The sequence below is a fragment of the Cupressus sempervirens genome, chromosome 4 (assembly GCF_028749045.1).
Source record: "Cupressus sempervirens isolate cs-2001-9-10 chromosome 4, ASM2874904v1, whole genome shotgun sequence".
Taxonomy (NCBI): Eukaryota; Viridiplantae; Streptophyta; class Pinopsida; order Cupressales; family Cupressaceae; genus Cupressus; species Cupressus sempervirens.
The window spans coordinates 490,149,356-490,172,028 of NC_143121.1; the positions used below are offsets into that span (position 1 = coordinate 490,149,356).

The 22,673-nt window shown below is 35.6% G+C and overlaps 1 protein-coding gene across 2 annotated transcripts in view; it reads right to left on the bottom strand.

Moving 5' to 3' along the window:
* Positions 1 to 22,673, bottom strand: part of SPPL2 (SIGNAL PEPTIDE PEPTIDASE-LIKE 2) — a 261,784-nt gene that overhangs the window by 213,291 nt on the left and 25,820 nt on the right. For both annotated transcript variants that reach the window (XM_089825624.1, XM_089825622.1), the window contains exons 2-3: positions 10,876 to 11,034; positions 10,649 to 10,760 (exon numbers count right to left, since the gene is read on the bottom strand). In XM_089825624.1, coding sequence (XP_089681750.1) covers positions 10,649 to 10,760; positions 10,876 to 11,034 — 271 coding nt within the window. The remainder of the gene's footprint in view (positions 1 to 10,648; positions 10,761 to 10,875; positions 11,035 to 22,673) is intronic.

The following is a 22,673-nucleotide window of genomic DNA, read 5'->3' on the forward strand; positions in this document are numbered from 1 at the left end:
GATTTTATGCATAAAATTGCTTGCTGGTTTCCATTTGTGAAAATCTTTGCCATGGAAAGTGCATTTTTCCTTTAAATATGAAGTTTTTATTCATTTTCATGTTTTTGGTTCTTTCCCAAGTCCCAATTTCGAATTTGAGTTTTGAAGTGCATTGCATCTTGGCATGTTTGAGTTATTTTCCAAAGGTATGTTGTTTCTTTTGTGTTTTGTGTTTTGTGCTTACTTGCCAGCTTTCTCCACTTGGAGAAATTACAAGTTTTTTCCCAAGAACTTGTTTTTGCTTCATTACATGCAAAAGCATCGTCATATTCCACGTTTCGTTTCCATGTCACAACACTTCATCTTTCGCTCAACGAAATGCGATTACATATTTTTCATCTCATTCGCCATCCACACATGCATGTAATCTCATTTTACACTTCCGTTTTCATCCATCTCACTTTTCGCTTCCATTCGCACGACACGATTACACGAAATGTCATACGCGTAATTGCATTCAAAAGGTCCAATTTTGATTAAAAGTCATATTTTGAAAAGTCAAAATGATGTCATTTTCACTTCCCATGTACTTTGACTTCTCCTTTTCTTCAAAAGTGACTATAAAACTCATTATCTCACTTTCATTTTCCATTTCCATCCCTTCATATGCATTTGTGCCTTCATGAGCATATACATGTTTTCGCATCTTTCCATGATTTTCATCTTGACCTTCATTCGCACATACATGTGAAGTATATCCTTCAACCGCATTTGCATCTCATTTCACCCTCCACCTCTCATTACATGTTGTATTTACATGTATTCATTTTTCATGCAATAATGCCTTGAAAACACTAAGTCATTTTTGAAATCAGCAAATTTCATTTGCAAGCATTCCCATGCGTTTCACCTTCACACATTATCATTCCATGTCATCTTCCATTTTTCCCTTTCATTTCATTTCATTTCGCTCTATGTTCCATGGCATATGCATATGTTTTCTCTTTGAAGTTACTTTGATGGATTTGTGAAGTCTCCAATCCATTTTCGAAACTTCATTGCTGAACCGAAATTCACTTGTATGGAAATCCCTTCTGATGATGTATTTATGTTTTGGGATTTTTGTGTTGCAACGCAAGCACAAGACATGTCCTTGCCATCCAAGTCCAAAGGCAAAATGAAATATCAATATGATAAAGAATTGGCTAATGCAGCTCCATCAGTCATATGCATTTTGGATAACGTGTTGGACACGAAATTTGGTCATGTTGACATGGCTGATTTTTTACAAAGAGTTGAGGGTCCAGCTAGTCATGAAATGAAACGCGTTAGGAGAAGCAACATTCATTTGGTATCCATATTTCCTATGGCGGCTATAGAACCTAACTTTGTTTATGGATGTGCACGGCGGTTTACTCCCAAGAGGAAAACTATCGAAGATGCTGACGGCAAGGTTATCATTAGCCTAGATCTTGAGGTTATAGAACAAATCTTCAAGGTTCCGCATAAATCAGAATGTGTTGACTTCACTAAAGGATCATCATTGGCCAATTGGAATGAACAAAAGAGTAATTATCAGAAGAATGTCAACTTTTACTGGTTAGACAATAAAAGAAGCAATTTCTCCAAATGGCCAAAGACTGTTCACCGGTCAAATTTCAAACAGGACTATAAGCATCTCATCATCCTCCTTAATCGAATTTGTGGCCTTAAGGATTCAACTGATTTTGAGCCATGGATGTATAAGTTCATGTTTCAAATTGTGGAGAATAAAGAATATATCTTTTGGGGAGAACTTATCAGTACTGCACTCTGCCAACAGATATGTCATGTGCGAACATCAGTACCTTTTTACATGAATTCTTATCTAGTTTATATCGTTGCTGCCATGGGATCTTTCTCAAGTCTTTCTACCAAAGGAGATCGTCTTCAAGTTCCTATTTGGGATTACTATGACCAAATCACTTTGGCAAATAATAAATTCCACTATAAAAGAGTCCAAAATGCCTTCTTTGGACATTTTCAGTGCTTGTTTGATAAGCAGTTGGTTATCAAAAGAGTATCTAATGCAGCATAGGAGAAGGTGAACCAATACGGCTGTATTTTTCTTCAGTTTCCCACTTTCACATATTTGAGAGTTGGATATTTCAAAGGAGAGTCGTATACCTTACCAAGGTATGCTATAGATTGAATCATCTTGATGGAGTTAGCTAGACAACTCATAAACGTGCAGAGTGATCATCATGCTTAACATAGGCTTGGTTTTGGCATTACATTAGCTAAGTCTTTGGCTATTGGCAATTATTCAATCATTTTCGTGCCTAAAGCAAAGAATATGGAAGCAGAGTTGCAGTTCATCACGATGAAAAAGTTCATGGCTAGATTTGATTTTGACTATCGAGAAATGAACTCTCAAATGAAAAGAGCTTACACTCATGTTCATCACATCGAAAACATCTGGATAGACATGAGGATAGAACTTGACATCATGAAGATGGATTACTACAGATTAACCTTGCAGCAGACAATTGATCTTAACATGTTGGAAATCCCTTCAGATTTCCAAGTTGAAGATGATGGCGACATTCTTGATCCGGAGTTTCATCAAGTTGTCTTTGATAAGAAATGCCCTTTTTCCTATCCAATGGCAACAAAAAGAAGGTACATCTATCATGGACAGATTTCAATCCATCCTAGTAAACACTAACAAATGGTTGAAAAGTAAAGGCCTTAAAAGAGTAAATCCTGATATGTACTTGGATTGCGGAAGTTTTTGTCCTCCTGGCAGGAAATCACAATTGGAGATTACAGAGAAAGATGGTGCATCATCTTCTGATGCCAAGGGTTCCCCTCAAATTCAAATTTAAGGGCGGAAAAGGGACAAAATCATCTCAAGTACCTAAGCCAATTCAAGAATCAGTAGTAGAATCAAAAAAAGAATTGGTCACAAAATTTGATAAAGGAGATTCAAATGAAGAACGAGAAATCATAATCATATCTCTTCCAAAGCCTGCACAAGCCTGTACATCTTCTATACATGAAGAACCTTTATTGCACGAGGTTGATGATGATGTAAATTCATTTTCCATTGTTTTCACTCCTTCCATTCCAGTCTCAAAGGTTAGTATCATGGCTCTTCCTATTTCTTCTGCTGCACCTCCCATGCCTGCACATGAACAGTATGATCACTTAGCACTTGTGTTTGAAGATTTTCCGACTCTTACCAGTGGTCAAATTTCCCAACTTGATACGTTTTTGACAAGATTTGAACTTTTCATAGTAGATTCTTCTCAACATGTTCCTATGCCTTCAACTGTACAAACTGAATCTTGCTTAGTCTCTACGGATATACAATCTAGATCAATGCCAATGGTCTCCACTATGCCTACTTCTACAAATGAAAGTTTCAGCATGCCTGCATGGTTGAGTAAAATAACAACAAAGAGAAGGAAAGTGGTTGTTCCTCTAGACAATCTTACTGTTAAGAAGACTAAATCCAAATCTTCGAAAGATAAGATTGTTTCCAAAATTTTGGTTGATTCTGATAAAGCCAAATTTGTTGAGGTTGTTAAGCCCTTGGTAGATAAACTTGTTGAGGAACTTACTCGTTCTGACTACAAGTTTACTAAGGTTTAAGTTCGAAAGCAATCACATTTGGGTTGTTTGCAAGATGCTCAAGATGCATTGGCCAGTGTATCAAAAAGCAATCATGAGCTTTGGGAAAAGAAGAATCGGCTAAAACATGAGATCTCTCATTTGAATGAAGTTATCCAGAAACAATCTTCTCAAAGTGTTGTTGTTATGTCTAAAAAGTCTAAAGAGAGAAGGCTAATTGAAGCTACTAAGACTTGGATACAGGAAATTATTTCTAAAGGAGTTCGAGCCATCACAGAGACATTTGCAGTTCTTATGCATGTCAAAAAGATGACATTTGCAGTTCTTAGGCGTGTCAAAGAGATGAATGAAATGGAGCAAAACTTAATTTCTTCTTTGATCCAAGAAGCTGATAACTTAAAGGAAATTCTTGATGATTGGGATGAAATGGTGAGATTCGATTTGGATGCCTTGATTTCATGTGACATTCTTCCGTCATGTGAAATGTTCTTCAAATTTCAAGGGCTCATTGGTTACAAGGAGGATACATTAAGGAAGCTGATCACAAAGTTTTAGGTGGCTTTTGGAGACTGTCAAACAGTTGAAACAAGTGTTACTTGTGATTTGGAACATATGGGATGTCCTATTACTGATGAATCTCGTAATCTTAGTTTGGCAGAGATAGTAAATTCAGAATATACCAACAAGATCGATGCTGATGTAGATTCTGGAAATTTTGGTTCACATACGATGAACAAGTCTGTTTTGTATAAATCCTTGGTGAAACACTTGTTAGATACTACAGCAGCAAATTCCAAAATCGTGCAATCAGCATATGCAAATGCAGTGAGAGTTGAAGCCATATCAAAGACCATGGAAACTGTTGATCTTCCCACAATGCGTGACATCATTGTCAAATTCAAAGCACTAAGAAACAATCTCTAATATTGTTGTTTTGTTTTTATTTCATATTAGTAGTTGTAAAGAACGCATTACATGAAAAAGTATAATTACATGTAATGCGAGTTACATGTATGTAAATGGATGTAATGCAAGTTGCATGTGCAGTTGCATGTAACCCTATATTTTCTACTATAGTTAGACTAGGTCAAAGTTAGTTGAGTTGCTCCCACTTTTTCGTCTACGCTTTTCTCAACTTCTTTGCCTATATAAAGGAGTGTCCCCTCATTGTAAAATTATCATTATCTTTATGCAAGAGAGCTCTGGAGAAATTGTGCCAACTGAATTTTGTTTGTGTAAGCACTATTTTGAAAGAAAGTGAATACAAAGGAGCATTTGAGACATAACTTTGATTAAGTGAGATTGCTATTTGTGTGAATTGTAAGCTTTGTCTATAATTCATCCAAGTTATCTTTGATTCCTATTATCCAAGTTGTATCTCGTGAATTGAATAGAAAAGAGTTAAGAAGCAATTTAAGCCAGAGCTCTGACCAAGAGCAATTGTGAAAGTATTTAGCTAGAAACTTTGTCTGTAGCTTATATTTTCTTCTTAATTCGCAAAATAGCTAAGTATTCTTACTTTTAAATGTCTTTGTGCCCTAATTGTAAAGCTTTTCCATATAGAGGTACGGCCAGACTTAGAGCCAAACTACTACATTTTCAGCTAGTCTTTGAGTTAATGAAGGTTTGTCAGTATCACTGTTTCCAACTCTTGATAGAAGTGTAGTTAGAGATTCACCCTACGCATTACTCGCTCCATGAGTAAGTGGATACTTTCTTTAAAGTTAAGAAGAAAGGATATTGGTAACACCCTATTTATAAAATCTCTCAACTTCTTGCTTACCTTGAGTTGATCCAAGGAACGGTGAGAAGGTGGAGCCTTCTCGTCAAGGTAGGAGAGATTGTCTCACACGTTGTGGCTGGTATTTTGTGACTGGATTTTTACCCAAAACTATCAGTTGCAAAATATCCACCCAAGTTGCTCGATAATATATGGATCCATTTTTCATTTCGATGAGACAAGGATTGTCTTGGATGATTGGCCATATTTCCATTACCGATGATATGGCTAGAATTATCTGACGTGGAAGATTTGTATATCACCATTCTACTACTCTATCAATACATCCAGAATCCTTGTTTTGTATCCACAGAAAACATTTCTTTATAATATTTTGATAATTTAATTTAATGGATTCTGAACTTAATATGCAACCTGGCTAATCACAATTATTGCCATAAAACTCCTCCCGTTTGTCCTCTACATATGCCAAACTCACATTATTGCTTAAGGTACTAATCTTTTTACTAACAATATTGTTGCCCTTTGATAAATCTTTCTTTTGTAACGGAACACACCATGCCTTGGAAAGAGTTGGTCCTTCAAGTACCAGATCACTGTAATAACATAAGCTTTTTATATCTCTTTTACTACTTACTACTAATATGTATCAATTTGAATATACTCCTCTATTCCGAAAATATTATTTTTGCCTAATGGTTTGGAAATTCCTCATGATATGTATGACATCAAGTAACTCTGTATAGTGCTGAAGCAGTGGCTAGTTTAATATAAATGTATAGTTTATTAATTTCTATTGGTAATTTCAACATATCAATCAACCAATCCTCTCTGAAAATTTCAGTCATGGACATCTCCAATTCAAGGGCCAGATGCCTTCATAATTTCAGAATGAACACATGATGGCTAGGCTGCATCAAAAAGAGAAAAATCTTTATCTTTATTACAGAATCGGCATGTCCTCATGGAGTAACTCCTTGTTTGTCAAGATGACCACTGTATGTCATAAAATCCACAATGTCCATAACTATGTCAGCATCAGCCTTTTGTTTTAAATGTATAACTGAACTTGTAATAGATTGCAGACTAGATGAAATATATGTATTGGCCCATAGTGAAAATGTGCACAAATGGAGGCTCAAAAATTGGGCTCCATCACATAACACATAACACCTTTTGGAGTGCAATACATATTTTGAGTTGTATCTCACTTTTTTTATGCAATGACATAAAAACTATCATTTTGATGTAATGACATCGAAAAGGTCCACTTTTGATAAGCTTGTGCTTTTAAGTTGAACTTTATATGCAGTGACATATAAAATGTCCACTTTTGATGGATTTTACATGTAATTGCATATAAAAGGTCAACTTCTGATGACTTAAAACCATTTAACAAACATATATCTACTTAATTTCATTAAAATGTTACTTTAATGGGACATAAATAATATTTATATATCATATTAAAAATATAACACATAAATATCATTTAAGAAGTAACATTTAAATGAGCATTTGATTTAAAAATAAAAAATTAAACTGAAACTATATAATTTATATAGTGACTTTAAGTGAAAAATCAAAAAGTAACTCAACTTAAAATTATAACATAAAGTGCACTATAGTTACTTCAAGTGAAAAAGTAAGAAATAAAGTAACTTAAAAACATAACATAAAGTGAATTTAAGTTATATTTTTCAAAAAGTGAATCTCAAATTGAAAATTTAACATGATTTCAATTTAACATGATATTTTTAATTTGTGTTATTGCATCAAAAAGGTCTGCTTTTGAGGTACTAAAACGGTCATATCTCTTGACTGACAACTCAGATTACGCTCTAGGTTAGACCAAATTGAACGAAAAACTGAAAGCCATGACATGAACGAAACCGAAGGACTAAAAACCAACAAATGCAAACTCGAAAACAAAAAAAAGGATGATGAAGGCCTCAAAAATCAAGCAAAAGTTCAACAAAAAGGAAAACGAAAAAGACTTGACGAAAACTTTCAGTAAAATGATTTGATATACGAATTGAAATTGATCAATCGATCAACATTGAACAATTGAATATCAAATTCAAACTTAGAGATACGCGAAATTAGCTTGAAAAAGTTTCATGTTGTTACCAACATTTTGTGGTGACAAAATGCAAGACAACAGAATGTTTTGCCTTCTCAACCATGGTGTCCATGCCATCATACACATCCCCCAAGCAAGGTGTATCTCTATCAGCAAAGCATAGCATAGTCATAATGGGCTCGGTGGAATCCAATACATATGCCACATGAGCCCACCAACTCTCATTAAAGACCAAATCCTTGGCCCTTTGCGCTCTTTCTAAGTTTGTGGCCTTCCATATGCCCCATCGATTACCAATGACCATTTGGCTCAATGCATCTTTTACCTTGAGGATTCGTCTCATAACAATTGTATGAGATGCAAAACAAGTCTCAACAACCTAAGCAAGTTAATATTATGTCAATTGACATTTTTTATACAAATTTTAATTTTTAGCTAAATTACAAATCCACGAAACTTAGTAATTTTTACCTTCAGCAACTCCAATTTGGAGCATATTCTAAAAATGGATTGTGACATGTGGTGGTTTGTCACAAACATTTGTATCTCCTCCCCTTCTTGGTATATTTTCTTCACCCAATCTATTTCAGTGCCAATCTTCTGCATGGTCAAGTTAAGGGAGTGAACACTACAGAGGGTCCAAAAAATATGGTCATACTGACTCTAAACCAAAGCACCCGCACCCATGCAATTTTTGGCATTGTTTGTGACCACATATACCACATTCTCACTACCCACCATCTCGATGGCCTCGATGAGAATTCTAGAAATGAACTCGGAATACTTCACCCCTCACAATCAATAGCCTTCAAAAACATTGCCCCTTTGGGGGAAACTGCAATCACATTAATCAATGGTCGGTTTCTTGTATCCTTCCAACCATCTAACACAATAGTTAGACCGGAAGTTTTCTGAGATTTTTTTATTGGTTGAAGGTCTTTCTCTATATGTGTCTTCTCTTGTTGCAATAGAGTCGTAGGCACCTTTTCATACCCGGGCTTGTGTAGTCAACTAGTGATTCTTTAATTGTTGCCACCATTGTTGTCGGTAAAATGTATAGTGTAGTCGACGGGTACAATAGTATCCTAACGGGCACGTGAAAGAGATATCCAAAAACTTATTATAGTTCGGGCTTCACAATGGCAATGTAAACTAGAGACAAAATGAGAAGTGGTTGTAGGTGCAAACAAAGTTCCAAAATGAGTTGTGAAGCATTCACCTTTAGGGTCGTTTTAGGGTTTCATAGCAAAAAAACAACCTAAAAAAATCAATTCAAATACATGCATATTAGACAACTTAAGTTGTTTTTTGGGTTTTTTAATGTTTTTGGCTATTGGGCCTGGAAGCGCTATAATAACCCTCAAGTGATATTATAAAGTTTAATTATAACTTTATAATAAGTCATTTAATGATTTAATAATAATTTGGCCACTAAAAATATTATAACTCCCGAAATACTCATCATTTAAATGATGTCTGAAATAGGAGTCACACCTATTATTTCTCCATGTGACCAAATGCACTTTCCAAAAATAGAAAGGGTTCATCTCAATCGACACCCAACTTACCACAAATAGTAAGTACACAAAACTAAGCCCAAATGAAGTACAATTTGAGCCAAACGAAGACCAACATGTAACTTACTTAATTGTGGAGAAGATAAGACCCTCCCAAGCCAAGCCACTGCCTCAGAAGATCCTCTATCCACAATAATTAGCCTACAAGGATCACAATAATAGGCTAATCTCTCAAACTCTGATACTAGCAAAAATTGGGACATTACAAGTGCTCCCAGAAAGTCCAAAAGCCATGTTGCCACAAGCTTCCAGATGCGTTTGGAAGCCAGTCTCTAGCGAAGCATGTGACTGGCTTCCAGCCAGCTTCCACAAGGCTTCCTCACGAATCCCACATCTGTCCGCATCTGATTCAAAATCCAAGCAAGGCCAGGACAAGTTGGTAACTTAGGATAGCATATAGAGATCTTTTTGTTATGGAAAGATCTCTTGTAATCTCTTATTTAAGGAGTAGTACACTCTTTCATTTTATATCAATTATTTCAATCATTTTAAGTCCCTCACATAAGGTGGAAGGAGGTTTCCAAGAAATTTCAGTGGTGCATTCCATATCTGTCTAAGTGATGGATTCGTTTATCAAGAATTTTGTGCCAACTTCTAAGATAAGCGGAAACATAGGTAAACAAATTCTCCTAGAAGTTTATTCTTACTCCTAATATAGGTGGATCTGCTATATAAATTCTGTCAGTCAAGCTTTTAGATAATAGTACTACTGGAAGCTGCAGGTTTATGTAAATCTGGCTAATGTCCTATTTGTCTTGAGTTTCTATCTGTTTAAATAGACATTTATCTCTATTAAGTGCAATCATCATCTCACACAGTTGAGCAAAATAATACAGAGGATAAGATTTGTTATGACATCATGGCCTCAACTTTACGGATCATTGCAAAAAGGTTTCAATCTTACCGTGTTGACAGTGAAAAAACCAATGGTCTGATGTTTCAACCTTACTTAAGTCCCATTGTTGGGGAGTTCCAAATTTTATCACATCCACTTGGAAAGGCTTACTAGTGAAGAAATGTTTCTGTAATAATTTTATCATAAGAGAAAATGTATGTAGAATAGAAAGTTGATAGTCTGCATAATATGAATGGGGGTCTCAGTTCCACATTTGAATACATTGTGCATATGAATGTGCTGGCTTCCCTTAATCCCACTTGTAAAGGAGTTTGATTTATGTTACGTTGGAAAAGCTTGCTAGTGAAGAAGCAATGAACAGGCATTCCTGCCACTTTCACATACTAGGAGAACCTGTGCATCTTACAAAAACTATTTAGAATAAAAAAATAATAATATACACCATACGAGAATATAAATATGAAAGAATTATCCTCTACCCTCGTGCACGAGGGTTGGGTATATAACATTTAATTAAAGAAACTAGTGACTTCAGATTGGATCATTTTAAATAGCAGTCATTAAGCCAAATCAAATTTATCCCCAGTTCAAAACATGAATTCATAATTTGTCATAGAGTTTGACAACAGATATCAATGAATGCACCAAAAACATCAATTCAGATCATAAACATTAATTGTAGTAAATCTCATGTAAGCACTGCTGAATTATTTTGCAGATACAGGGAAAAACTTTTTTTCAGTTTCCTTTCTTAATTAAAATTAAAAGGAAATGTATTTGTAAAAGCTGATTAATACCTTCCCTATTATTTACAATAAGGATTGCCACTGCACCAGCTTCCTGTGCAATTTTGGCTTTTGTTGTGAATGTACAATTGCCTCGATGCACCAAAGCAGCATCCCCAGTGAGCTAATTTGTAAGATCACAATTTGAAATATTAGGAGACAGAAGCCTTGTTAAGCAAATAAACAATTTTCACACCATATGACAACAGTGCTTAACCAGAAGACTACTGGGCACACACCTTTTCTGAAAGGCTGGTGCAGCTATCATAGGGTTTAGCAAGAACAAGATGTGATCTATTGGCATCTTTCTCCTTCGATTCCATTGGAGTACCAAACCTGGCACTAACCCCAACATATTCATCTGCCTTTACATCATTTACCCAGGTCTGAACTTTTACCTTCGGTGAACAAGCCAATTGAAAATTTGGTCAGAAGTCCATCAATCAAATGCATACAAGAAATGTAATTTGAGAGATATAATGATACAAAAAATTGATCAATTGCAATTGCATTTATATTTTCTGCCAGTCTGAACACTTGCATGCATTAGCAAAATGCTGAAGCAAAGAGTGACTGCACAAAACTTTGAAAAAAGACCAAAATGAGAAAGAAAGATCTGAATTTGTCAAGAAGAACAAACAGGCAGAATCATAAACTTGTAGGAGAGCACAGAATCATTATAGGAGAATAATTGCTAATCAAATTCAAGGCAACTTCGCCCTTTATTCATAAGCAAACTCCTCATCACAGGACCACAAATTTTTTCAAATATAAAAACGTATTCTCCCATATTTGGGTGCTCTCACTAGCAAGGGGAAACAAGTTTTTCAATTCTAAAAAGCTGCAGCCTTAAGGCCAGTCTTGCACTTCAACATAGAAATTCATGTATTGCAAAGAACAGATTTAGCGCTACCTAGTAGCACTTCTCGTCAAACCAATAAGAAATTCAATATATTGCAACACTAAAAACCCTGCATGTTCCACCAAAAGCTGATTGACTTACAAAATCAGAATATGTCAAGGCAATGCAACGGCGTGCAGCTCATACAGGCTAACCAGATTTTTCAACATTCGAAATTTATGTTTGATATGAATGTACAGTATTTTAAGGAAGGACAGATTTCGCATATAATAAAAGAAGTGGCAGTTCTATTTATAGGTGCAACTGGCGAGGAAGGAAAACCAAAAATAGAAGATCTATGCTCACTAATACTGTTGAGTGGCAATTTTGTAAGTCTGCTTACAAAACTGTGGATGTTTGGCAACTGACAGTTTTTAAGAATCGATTGCAAAACAGTGGTTCCAGCCAGAGCAGGTGAGACAAAGACTCTCTTCCTTTGCAGGGAAGGCTTCCCCCTCTTATTTCTACTGGAATCAACAAAACACTCTACTTATTTACACTAAGCAAAATCAGGGCGACGCATTCATCCTCTTCTCTTATTTCAGAATAGATGTTACTATTACAATACAATCTTAAAGCAATAATAGTGTATTTCACTTACAAAGCATCTTTTGGAGCAATAATTTCTATAAACAGAAGATCACACATAAGAATAACCTTCAGCGTCCAGCATTTTATGTAACCAAGAAACTCAAGAAAGCTCAAAGTCTTTTCATGGCTCCTTACAAGATTTTATTAAGATAAAGAATCAAGCGCATGTGCAACTCAAAGTCTCCAACATGTGCTTCACACTGTTTTGTATAAAAGATATTATACAATGAAACAGAAAATGAAACAGCAAAAAGTCAGCAAGTTATTCAATTCCTTGAGCATCTTATGTTGATTTCAGGTTTGATAAGCAGCCCAAAGTCTTCAAAATAAAACCTAAAACCAAATTATAACTCTGAACACAATATGCAGCTCAAAGTTTGTAAGATTGGGTCAAATCCCTCTTGATCGAAGCAAAAAATTCATAATCAACTCGAGAAAATGTCATCACATCACAATTTGGATTGGCACAAACTCTCAAAACAGCCTGCTTCTTTTATTGAAAGCAATTTGATTTGAACCTAAGCACAAAATCTCAAAGTGCATATGCAAATAAGCTGAACTTTCTGGCCTTGCCAAAAGATGAAAATTACAATCAGCGCCCTCCTTTTTATATAGATGAAACCCAACAAACTTCGACCTATTCAAAAACCTGATTTGACTTATTCAACCTTGCTAGTTCTAACGCATTTGCAAGGTCATGTTACCGCTTTGCAAGTGATGCTATCACATGCAATCACATCTCGTTTCGTAATTAAACGTACTTTGTTAACAAATCTACACCTATTTGCAAAGCACATGAAATCAATGAAGTGGTTGAAAAGACACAACTTCTACTACATCATCCATGGTATGATCTTCATACTGCTATAGAATGCCCGATAATTGATGTGTTCCGGTTTGGTGAAAACATTTCAAACCAGAATATGAAAATGCATCCTTGAGTGTTCCATATTGATGGCATCAACAAAACACCTGCTTGGAATCAGTGTTGAAAACTTTCTTTGCCATCTTCTGCCCCCTCGTCAGGAGCTGAAGAGACATATCAGGATGGACATTTACAAACGATACATTCACACTACTTTGGTCAAACCCCTAGGGGGCTTGAGTCCGAGGATGGCCTTCTACGGTAAGCACTTCTTGGAGATCTAGGACGAGGTCTTTAAGGGTTGGTTCTTATAGACTATGTATTTAGTTCGAGTATCACTTATCGAGGGAGGAGAGGATCTTCCACTTTTGTGATATGGGGGCGGCTAAGACTGATTTTCATTTCATTTTTTGTTGTCCTATTTACTATGACGTTAGAGGGAGGTTTTACTATTTGTTCAAGGGGCCTCAGTCTCACTCCTCCTTTGGTTACACTGATCAAAGGTGCCTTGCCCTTTACCTGTAAGAGGCTTTGAGACTAGACCACTCTTCCCTGCAACGCTTCCACATGGGACCGCTCCAGGATCAACTCATCACCTCAATCTTTTCAATGGTCTCCCCGATGTGGGGAACCAAGCGGCCTCTAGATTCCTCTACAAGGACCCCCCGAGGTTGTTCGTCCTTTCCCGGCCTCTTTATGGTTGTGGCCCTCCTCCTCACCCTCCCCCAAAGGTCTTTGGCAGCATGTTGGTGTCCCCTCCCTCCCTACGGCCTATCGTTCGATGTTGGACTTCTTCTTGGCTTCTCGGCCCAACTAGTAGAGCGACTCTATTTTTCATTAGTGGGGTGGCATTCCTTTTCATCTTGGTTTCTTCTTTTGGTTCTCTTTATTGTTGTTTTGGTTCCTTCCCTCGGACATCGTTTGGTGGTCCCACTATTGGCTTTTCTTTTGCCAGCTATTATAGTCCCGTGGATCTACTTGATTGTCTTTCATTGCACATAAATAAATTTATCTTATCTTACCTATGCTATCTGATGGAGCCTAAATTTTAGGCCTCCATGTGTACATTCACTTTTCACTTATTTAGTTTTTTATTTCTCATCAAGACCTTGTAGTTAATGGTGATGAAGAACAAGTATTCCATCTTTGAGAGACATATTGGGGAACTTTCAGATTTGAAGGGATTTGCTACAACAAATAAAAGATTTATGAAGGAGCTGCTTATACCAATAATCTGAGAACTCAAACAGCGTGGATGACACTCTTATTGGAGTATTTCAGATTCATATCAATACTGTTGTAACAGTCCCTGTCATAGACTACTTTTCTTGTAGATATATGACCCTGTAATTGGTATGTATATGGCAAAAACATCACAGAGCACATGATACCCATCTATCCACAGCATGTTGAAAGTAGCAGACAGTGGTTGCTATGTTATTCAAGCAGCAAACTAATCTGAAGTCATAATATCTACACAATGACATGAAATTCATTGTCAGTGAAATTTATATGCATCCAGCAAGTAAACAGGAGATTATATTGCATAGTAAATAAATTTTGATAGTGAAAATAATACCTTAGAAAAGATAAAACTGAAAAGTCATTGATGCAGTAAATATGTTCCAGGGCTATCGCATAAAGAAGACAACATAAATACAGATAAATCAGGAGGTGACTGCCGGCTTATAAGTATTTGAATATGTCGTTGGGAGTCTTTGTTAAAGATTATATAAAAGACATCAGCACCTGCAATAAGCATACAGCCACGATATGAAGAAAACACCATTTCTCATTGATGTGTTTTAATGAAGGGTCAATATGATTTATCAAACCCATAATGGTCATGGCTGAATACAAGGCATCAACAATGGAATCCACTCCGGCAAAGAGCAAGGAATCATCAATCAAGAAATTTGCAGTGTTTTCCTAGTCAGATATCTTCAAAAGTTTATATACATGAATGAGAAAGGGGAGAAATGACCGTTCCAAGTAATTGATGACACTGTGCATAAATTGGATGCGATTTACTATTATCCAGAAATCATAATTATTGAATTATCATCTGCGATAAACCATGGCATTGAGATCATCGGGATGATTAATAGATAACAAGTTTTGAAGCATCAATAGTCTATCTTAATCACGCCAACGTATTGAAGGGAAAACAAGTCATTTGACATCTATGACTTGTGGCAGAATAAACATACTCATCACAAGACTAGGTAAAATAAGCATCTGGTGCGATTCAGGAATTGTGGTGATCCAATCCTTTCACCGACAATCATTAACAAATAAGAAGATATTCGTGAATATGGAACATGGGAAGATCATTCACAAAGAACATTTGAAAATGATGTCTATTATCTGGATGCATATGGATTATTGTCGATAAATGCAAATAATTAATAAGGTTCTACTATTAATTGGACGAATTAAAGTGTAATTTTTTAAGGAAAGGAATAAATTATGTTTCAAGAAAAGATGTGACTTTTCATTATGAAAAGTAACGTTCCTTCATAAAGATATATAAGGTGAAAGAATTAAAAGAGACATATCCGAACACTTTATATTCTCTCACAAGACAATATTTCATATTTTTTATTGTATGGAGGAATAAGGGGCTCATTATGACTTTGTAATACAAATTCTATTATTTTATTTTAATAATAAAATAAAATGTTTTTTTTCGTTTATTATTAAAGGCGTGGAGATTTAAACTGCAGCGAATCGTCCTTTCTAATTATTTTTTGGAATTCTGTATACAATTTAAATATCAGATAAGTGGACAACGTCATTTAGCATTTAAATTCGATCATCACAAATACTGTGAAATATTTAATTGTTTCCGTATCTGTGTCCAGTTTGTCTCCCAAAGGAGTTAAAATTCAATCTGAACTAGTTTAAAGATTGTGTAATGATTGATCTGTCGCATCTTGATTATTTAATTGTTGGCAATAAAGTGTGTAAAACATTATGAAGTTGTACATGAAAGTTCACTGAAGTTGACTCTATTGCCCAGATGAGCAAAGGCACTGGTCTTTTTATTATTGAAGTCAGAAAATCTATAATTTCCTTCCTGCAATCATCAAATTAATTATTATTCAATTATACAAAACATCCAACCATTATTCAACATCCAGTTTCATTTTGATCGAGTTCGAGGACTTTGCCAACCAGAGAACTCTCAAGGTTTAAATTCGCTTTAGATAAGCTCTCAACCAAGTAAACAGGGTCGAGGAGAAGGTCTACCCGCCTGGGTGTAGCGGAGCCTAAAGTGCAGGGGAATCGAGTAGTATTCCCGTTCGTTCGCCAGAACTGATTGAGAAGTCCTATCGGAGAAGTGGCAGGATCTTGGATTTCCAATCTACGGTTTTAGAACCAACACTATTATCATTCCATTTTTCACCTCCTTGCAAGAGCATGTACATATAATTGGGGAGACTTTTCTCTTGTAAGTGGGGTTTTCAAGTTCCCCTTGCATGTTATTATGGAAAATATTTGCCACCTACAAACGGGTTTTAAATGCTCATTTGCAGCTTTGAAAAAAATTCATCAGTGCTTGGAAAGCACTTGCAAGTGGACTTTTTAGTTCCAATTACAAGTTAGGGAGAAGCTTTGCTCTTTTTGGGTAAAATAAGCTTAAATATGTGGTTTTTAAATCTCGTTTACAAGTAGGTAAAAACTTATCACTTGGAATTCTCATTGTGGGAAGAACTTGCATTCGCAATTTAAAGAAAAAATTGTATTGTTTTGAGAAGTAATACGTACAAATCTCTTCTTAAGAATCTCAGATGCAAAGAAGAAGACTCAAAACTTTGAAGAAAACCTCCTAAATCCTTAAATGATTTTGATTCTAGGAAATCTCTACAAGTTTGCAGTTATAAGATGAAGAGTTGCATTTAATTTTTTTGCCAAATCGATGTATTCTTGTGTCTATAACAATTATTTGACAAATGTATTCTTGAGTCTATAGCAATAGTGTAGCAACTGTAGTGACTAATTCAACCTTGTCAAAACATAGTTTTTGCTTGAAGATGCAAAATAATGCAATGGAGTGTAGCAATTGTAGCAACTAATTCAACCTTGTCAAAACATAGTTTTTGCTTGAAGATGCAAGACAATGCAATGGAGGTAAAAAACGAGGACTAAAGAGGATAAACACATTTTTGGTTGAAGAAAAGAAGCTATGTTGTCCTACATTTTGTCACCACAAAATGTTGATAATAGCACGAAACTTTTTCAAGCTAGTTTCACGTTTCTCTAAGCTTGAATTTGATATTTAATTGTTTAATGTTGATTGACTAATCCATTTCAATTCATATATCAAATTGTTTTACTGAAGGCCTTCGTCAAGTCTTTTTCGTTTTCCTTTTTGTCGAGCCTTTGCTTGATTTTTGAAGCCTTCATAGTTCGTTTTTTACTTTTGAGTTTGCGTTTGCTTGTTTTTAGTCCTTTGGTTTTGCTCATGTTGTGCCTTTCGTTTTTCCCTTTGATTCGGTCTAAACTAGAAGTCAATCGGAGTTGTCAGTCAAGAGGTATGCCCATTTTAGCGCCTCACAAGTGGACATTTTAGGTGCAACAGCACAAATTAAAAATATGATGTTATATTTTCATTTTGACATTCACTTTTTTAAAAATATAACTTATATTCACTTTTTGTTATATTTTTAAGTTACTTTAACTTTATATTTTTAACTTAAAGTGACTATAGTGCATTTTATGTTATAATTTTAAGTTGAGTTACTTTTTAATTTTTCACTTAAATTAACTATATAACTATATAGTTTCCGTTTAATTTTTTGTTTTAAAAATCAAATGTTACTTTAAAATGATGTTTATATATTATATTTATAATATGATAAATAAATATTGTTTATGACCCTTTTTGTAACATTTTTATATTTTTAAGTGGATTAAATGACTTAAATGTCTTCATATGTGGACATTTTATATGCAATAACATGTAAAATTCATCAAAAGTGGACTTTTTACATGTCAATGCATATAAAATTTACTTTGGTGGACCTTTTTGATGTCATTACATCAAAAGTTCATCATAAGTGGACCTTTTTGATGCTATGGCATGAAAAGTGAAGTTTTTATGTTTAAACATCTAAAAGTTAAGTTGCATTTTAAAATATGCTTCCTCCTCCAAAAGGTCCATTTTTACCTATGAGCGTGTTTTAAAATATGTAATGGCACCCAAAAAGTGTGATTTTGAAGAGATGCATATCTTAAAATGTGTATGTGACCCAAAAAGGTCCGATTTTGGAGAAAGACATGTTTTTAACATATGCATTGAGCTTCCAAAGGTCCATTTTTCAATAATAACATGCTTTTGCCCTCCAAAAACCCGGTTTTGATCATAACTTGAGATTTTCTAAATGGATTTGCATGAAGTTTGTCCCATTGGAGGCATTTTTGGTTGGCAATGATTTCTCTTGCTTCTAAAATGGTTTCATTAATCTCAAAAACATTTTTGAAAGCTTCATGATAGATCACGTTTTTGGATAAATTTGCAAAAAAGTCCATTTCTAGTGCATGTTTTTCCTCCCAACCAAATCGATTTGGCATATTTTGGAGGTTACAGTGCATTGTAGTTCACATTTTGGTGTTTAATAATCAAAACATCTTGATCTTGCAACATGAGGAAAAATATTTTTTGCCAAAAACGTCTCACAAGCATGAACACTCAAAAACATTGGAATATGGAGCATGAATAGGGCACGTTTTGGCACCTCCTAACAACTTCTCCTTACTTGCTGCCCTCTCCCATTTGAATTTGTTAAGTTGGAAAAAGTATAAGTGTTTTGGAAGAATTTTTCAAACATCGGAGCATCTTTTCCCTTCATTTTTGGCACATGTAAGTAGACTCTTTCTTTCTTGCTTTAAATTCATGCTTATCTTGCTGATTTTATGCACAAAATTACTTGATGGTTGTCATTTGTTAAAATCTTTGCCATGGGAAGTGCATTTTTCCTTTAAAAATGACGTTTTTGTTCATTTTCATGTTTTTGGTTCTTTCCCAAGTCCCAAATTCGAATTTGAGTGTTGAAGTGCATTGCATCTTGATTTATTCGAGTCATTTTCCAAAGGTACGTTGTTTCTTTTGTGTTTTTTGTTTTGTGCTTTGTGCTTGCTTGCCGGTTTTCTCCACTAGGAGAAATTGCAAGTTCTTTCCCAAGCACTTGTATTTGCTTCATTACATGTGAAAGCATCTTCATATTCCACATTCCAATTCCTTGTCACAACACTTCATCTCTCACTCAACAAAATGCGATTACATGTTTTCCACCTCATTCGCCATCCACATATGCATGTAACCCCATTTTCCGCTTCCATTTTCACCAATCTCACTTTCCACTTCCATTCGCACAACACGATTACACGAAATATCTTACGTGTAATTGCGTCAAAAAGGTCCGATTTTGATTAAAAGTCACATCTTGAAAAGTCAAAAAGATGTCATTTTCACCTCCCATGTACTTTGACTTCTCATTTTCACCAAAAGTGACTATAAAACTCATTATCTAGCTTCCATTTTCCATTTCCATTCCTCCATATGCATTTGCGCCTCCACAAGCAAATACATTTTTCCGTATCTTTCCATGCTTTCATTCATGCTTACATGTGAAGTGCATCCGCCACCCGCATTCACATCTCTTTTCACCCTCCACCTCCTGTTATATGTTGCATTTACATGTACTCATTTTTCATGCAATAATGCCTTGAAAATGCTAAGTCACTTTTGCAATCAGCAATTTTCATTTGCGCGCATTCCTATGCGTTTCACCTTCACGCATTCTCATTCCATTCCATTTTCTCACTTTCATACAATTTCAGTTCACTTTTCGTTCCATTGCATGTGCATATATGCTTTCTCTTTGAAGTCACTTTGTTGGATTTGTGAAGTCTCCAATCCATTTTCGAATCTTCACTGCTGATCCGGAATTTACTTGTATGGAGTTCCTTCTAATGATGTATTTGTGTTTTGAAATTTTTTTGTTGCAGTGCAAGCACAAGACATGTCCTCGCCATCCAAATCCAAAGGCAAAATGAAAGATCAATATGATAAGGAATTGGCTCATGCAACTCCTTCAATCATATCTATTTTGGATTATGTGTTGGACACAAAGAATGGTTGTGGACGTAGCTGATTTTCTACAAAGAATTGGAGCTCCAGCTACTAATGAAATGAAGGGCATTAGGAGAAGCAACATTCACCTGGTATCTACGTTTCCTATGACGGCTATAGAACCTAACTTCATTTATGGATGTGCACAACGGTTTACTCCCAAGACGAAAACTATCAAAGATGCTAACGGTAAGGTTATCATTAGCCTAGATCCTAAGGTTAGAGACCAAATCTTCAAGGTTCCGCATAAATCAGAATGTGTTGATTTGACTAAAGGATCATCATTAGCCTGTTGGAATGAGCAAAAGAGTAATTATCAGAAGTATGTCAACTTTTACTGGTTAGACAATAAAAGAAGTAATTTTTCTAGATGGCCAAAAGATCGTTCATCAATCAAATTTCAAACAAGAGTATAAGGATCTCATCATCCTTCTTAGTAGGATTTGTGGCCTTAAAGATTCTACTGATTTTGAGCTATGGATGTATAAGTTCAAGTTTCAAACTATGGAAAATAAAAAACACATCTTTTGGGGAGAACTCATCAGTACTACACTTTGCCAGCAAATATGCAATGTGGCAACATCAATGCCTTTCTATATGAATTCTTTTATCTTGTTTACATTGTTGTTGCCATGGGATCTTTTTCTGGACTTTCCACCAAAGGAGATCGTCTTGAAGCTCCTATTTGGCATTACTATGACCAAATCACTTTGGCAAATAGCAAATTCCACTACAGAAGAGTCCAAGATGCCTTCTTCGGACATTTCCTGTGTTTGTTCGATAAGTAGTTGTCTATCAAAAGTGTATCTGACGCAGCATGGGAGAAGGTGAACCAATACGGCTGTATTTTTATTCAATTTCCCACTTTCACATATTTGAGAGTTGGATAACCTTACCTAGGTATGCTACCAATCGAATCATCCTGATGGAGCTAGGTAGACAGCTCATGGACGTGCAGAGTGATCAGCATGCTTTGCATAGGGCTGGTTTTGGCATCACCTCGGCTAAGCCTTTGGCTATTGGCAATTATTCAATCATTTCTATGCCTAAAGCAAAGAATATGAAAGCAGAGTTGCAGTTGATTAACTTGAAGAAGTTCAAGCCCAAATTTGATTTTGACTACCGAAAGATGAATTATCAGATGAAAAGAGCCTACACTCGTGTTCATCGCATCGAACACATCTAGATAGATATGAGGACAGAACTTGACATCATGAAGATGGATTACTACAGATTAACCTTGTAGCAGATAATTGATCTTAACATGTTGGAAATCCCTTCAGATTCTCAAGTTGAAGATGATGGCGATATCCTTGATTCTGAGTTCCATCAAGCCAGCTTTGACAAGAAGTGCCCTTTTGCTATCCAATGGCAACAAAAGGAAGGTACATCTATCATGGACAAATTTCAATCCATCCTAGTAAATACCAACAAATGGTTGAAAAGTAAAGGCCTTCAAAAAGTAAATCCTAAGATGGGTTTGAATTGTGGAAGTTTTGGTCCTCCTGGCAGGAAATCACAACTAGAGATTACAGGGAAAGATGGTGCCTCATCTTCTGATGACAAGGGTTCCCTCAAATTCAAATTGAAAGGCAAAAAAGGAACTAAATCATCTCAACTTCCTAAACCAACTCAAGAATCAATAGCAGAATCAAAAGAAGAATTGGAAACAAAATCTGACAAAGGAGATTCAGATAGAAGGGAAAATCATGATCATATCTCCTCCAAAGCCTGCACAAACTTGTACATCTTCTATACATGAAAAGCCCTTTTTGCATGAGGTTGATGATGATGTGGATTCATTTTCCACTGTTTTCACTCCTTCTATTCCAGTCTCGGAGGTTAATATCATGGCTCTTCCTATTTTTTCTGCTACTCCTCGCGTCCCTGCACATGAACAATATGATCACTTAGCAGATGTGTTTGAAAATTTTCTGACTCTTACCAATGTTCAAGTTTCCCAACTTGATACATCTTTGATAGAATTTGAGCTTTTCATGACGGAATCTTCTCAACATGTTCTTATGCCTTCAACAATACAAACTGAATCTTGCTCAATCACTTCGGATATACAATTTGGATCAATGCCAATGGTCTCTATTGTGCCTACTTCTTCGGATGAAAGTTTCACCCTGCCTGCATGGTCGAGTAAAATAACAACAAAGAGAAGGAAATGGTTGTTCCTCCTGACAATCTGCCTGTTAAAAAGACTAAATCCAAATCTTTGAAAGAGAAAATTGTTTCTAGAATTTTGGCTGATTCTAATAAAACCAAATTTATTGAGGTGGTTGAGCCCTTGGTAGATACACCTGTTGAGGAGCTTACTCGTTCTGACTACAAGTTTACTAAGGTTGAAACTGGAAAGCAATCACGTCTGAGTTGCTTGCAAGATGCTCAAGATGCATTGGCTAATGTATCAAAGAGAAATCATGAGCTTTGGGAAAAGAAGAATCAACTGAAACAGGAGGTCTCTCGTTTGAATGTGGTTATCCAGAAACAATCTTCTCAGAGTGTTGTTGTTATGTCTCAAACATCTAAAGAG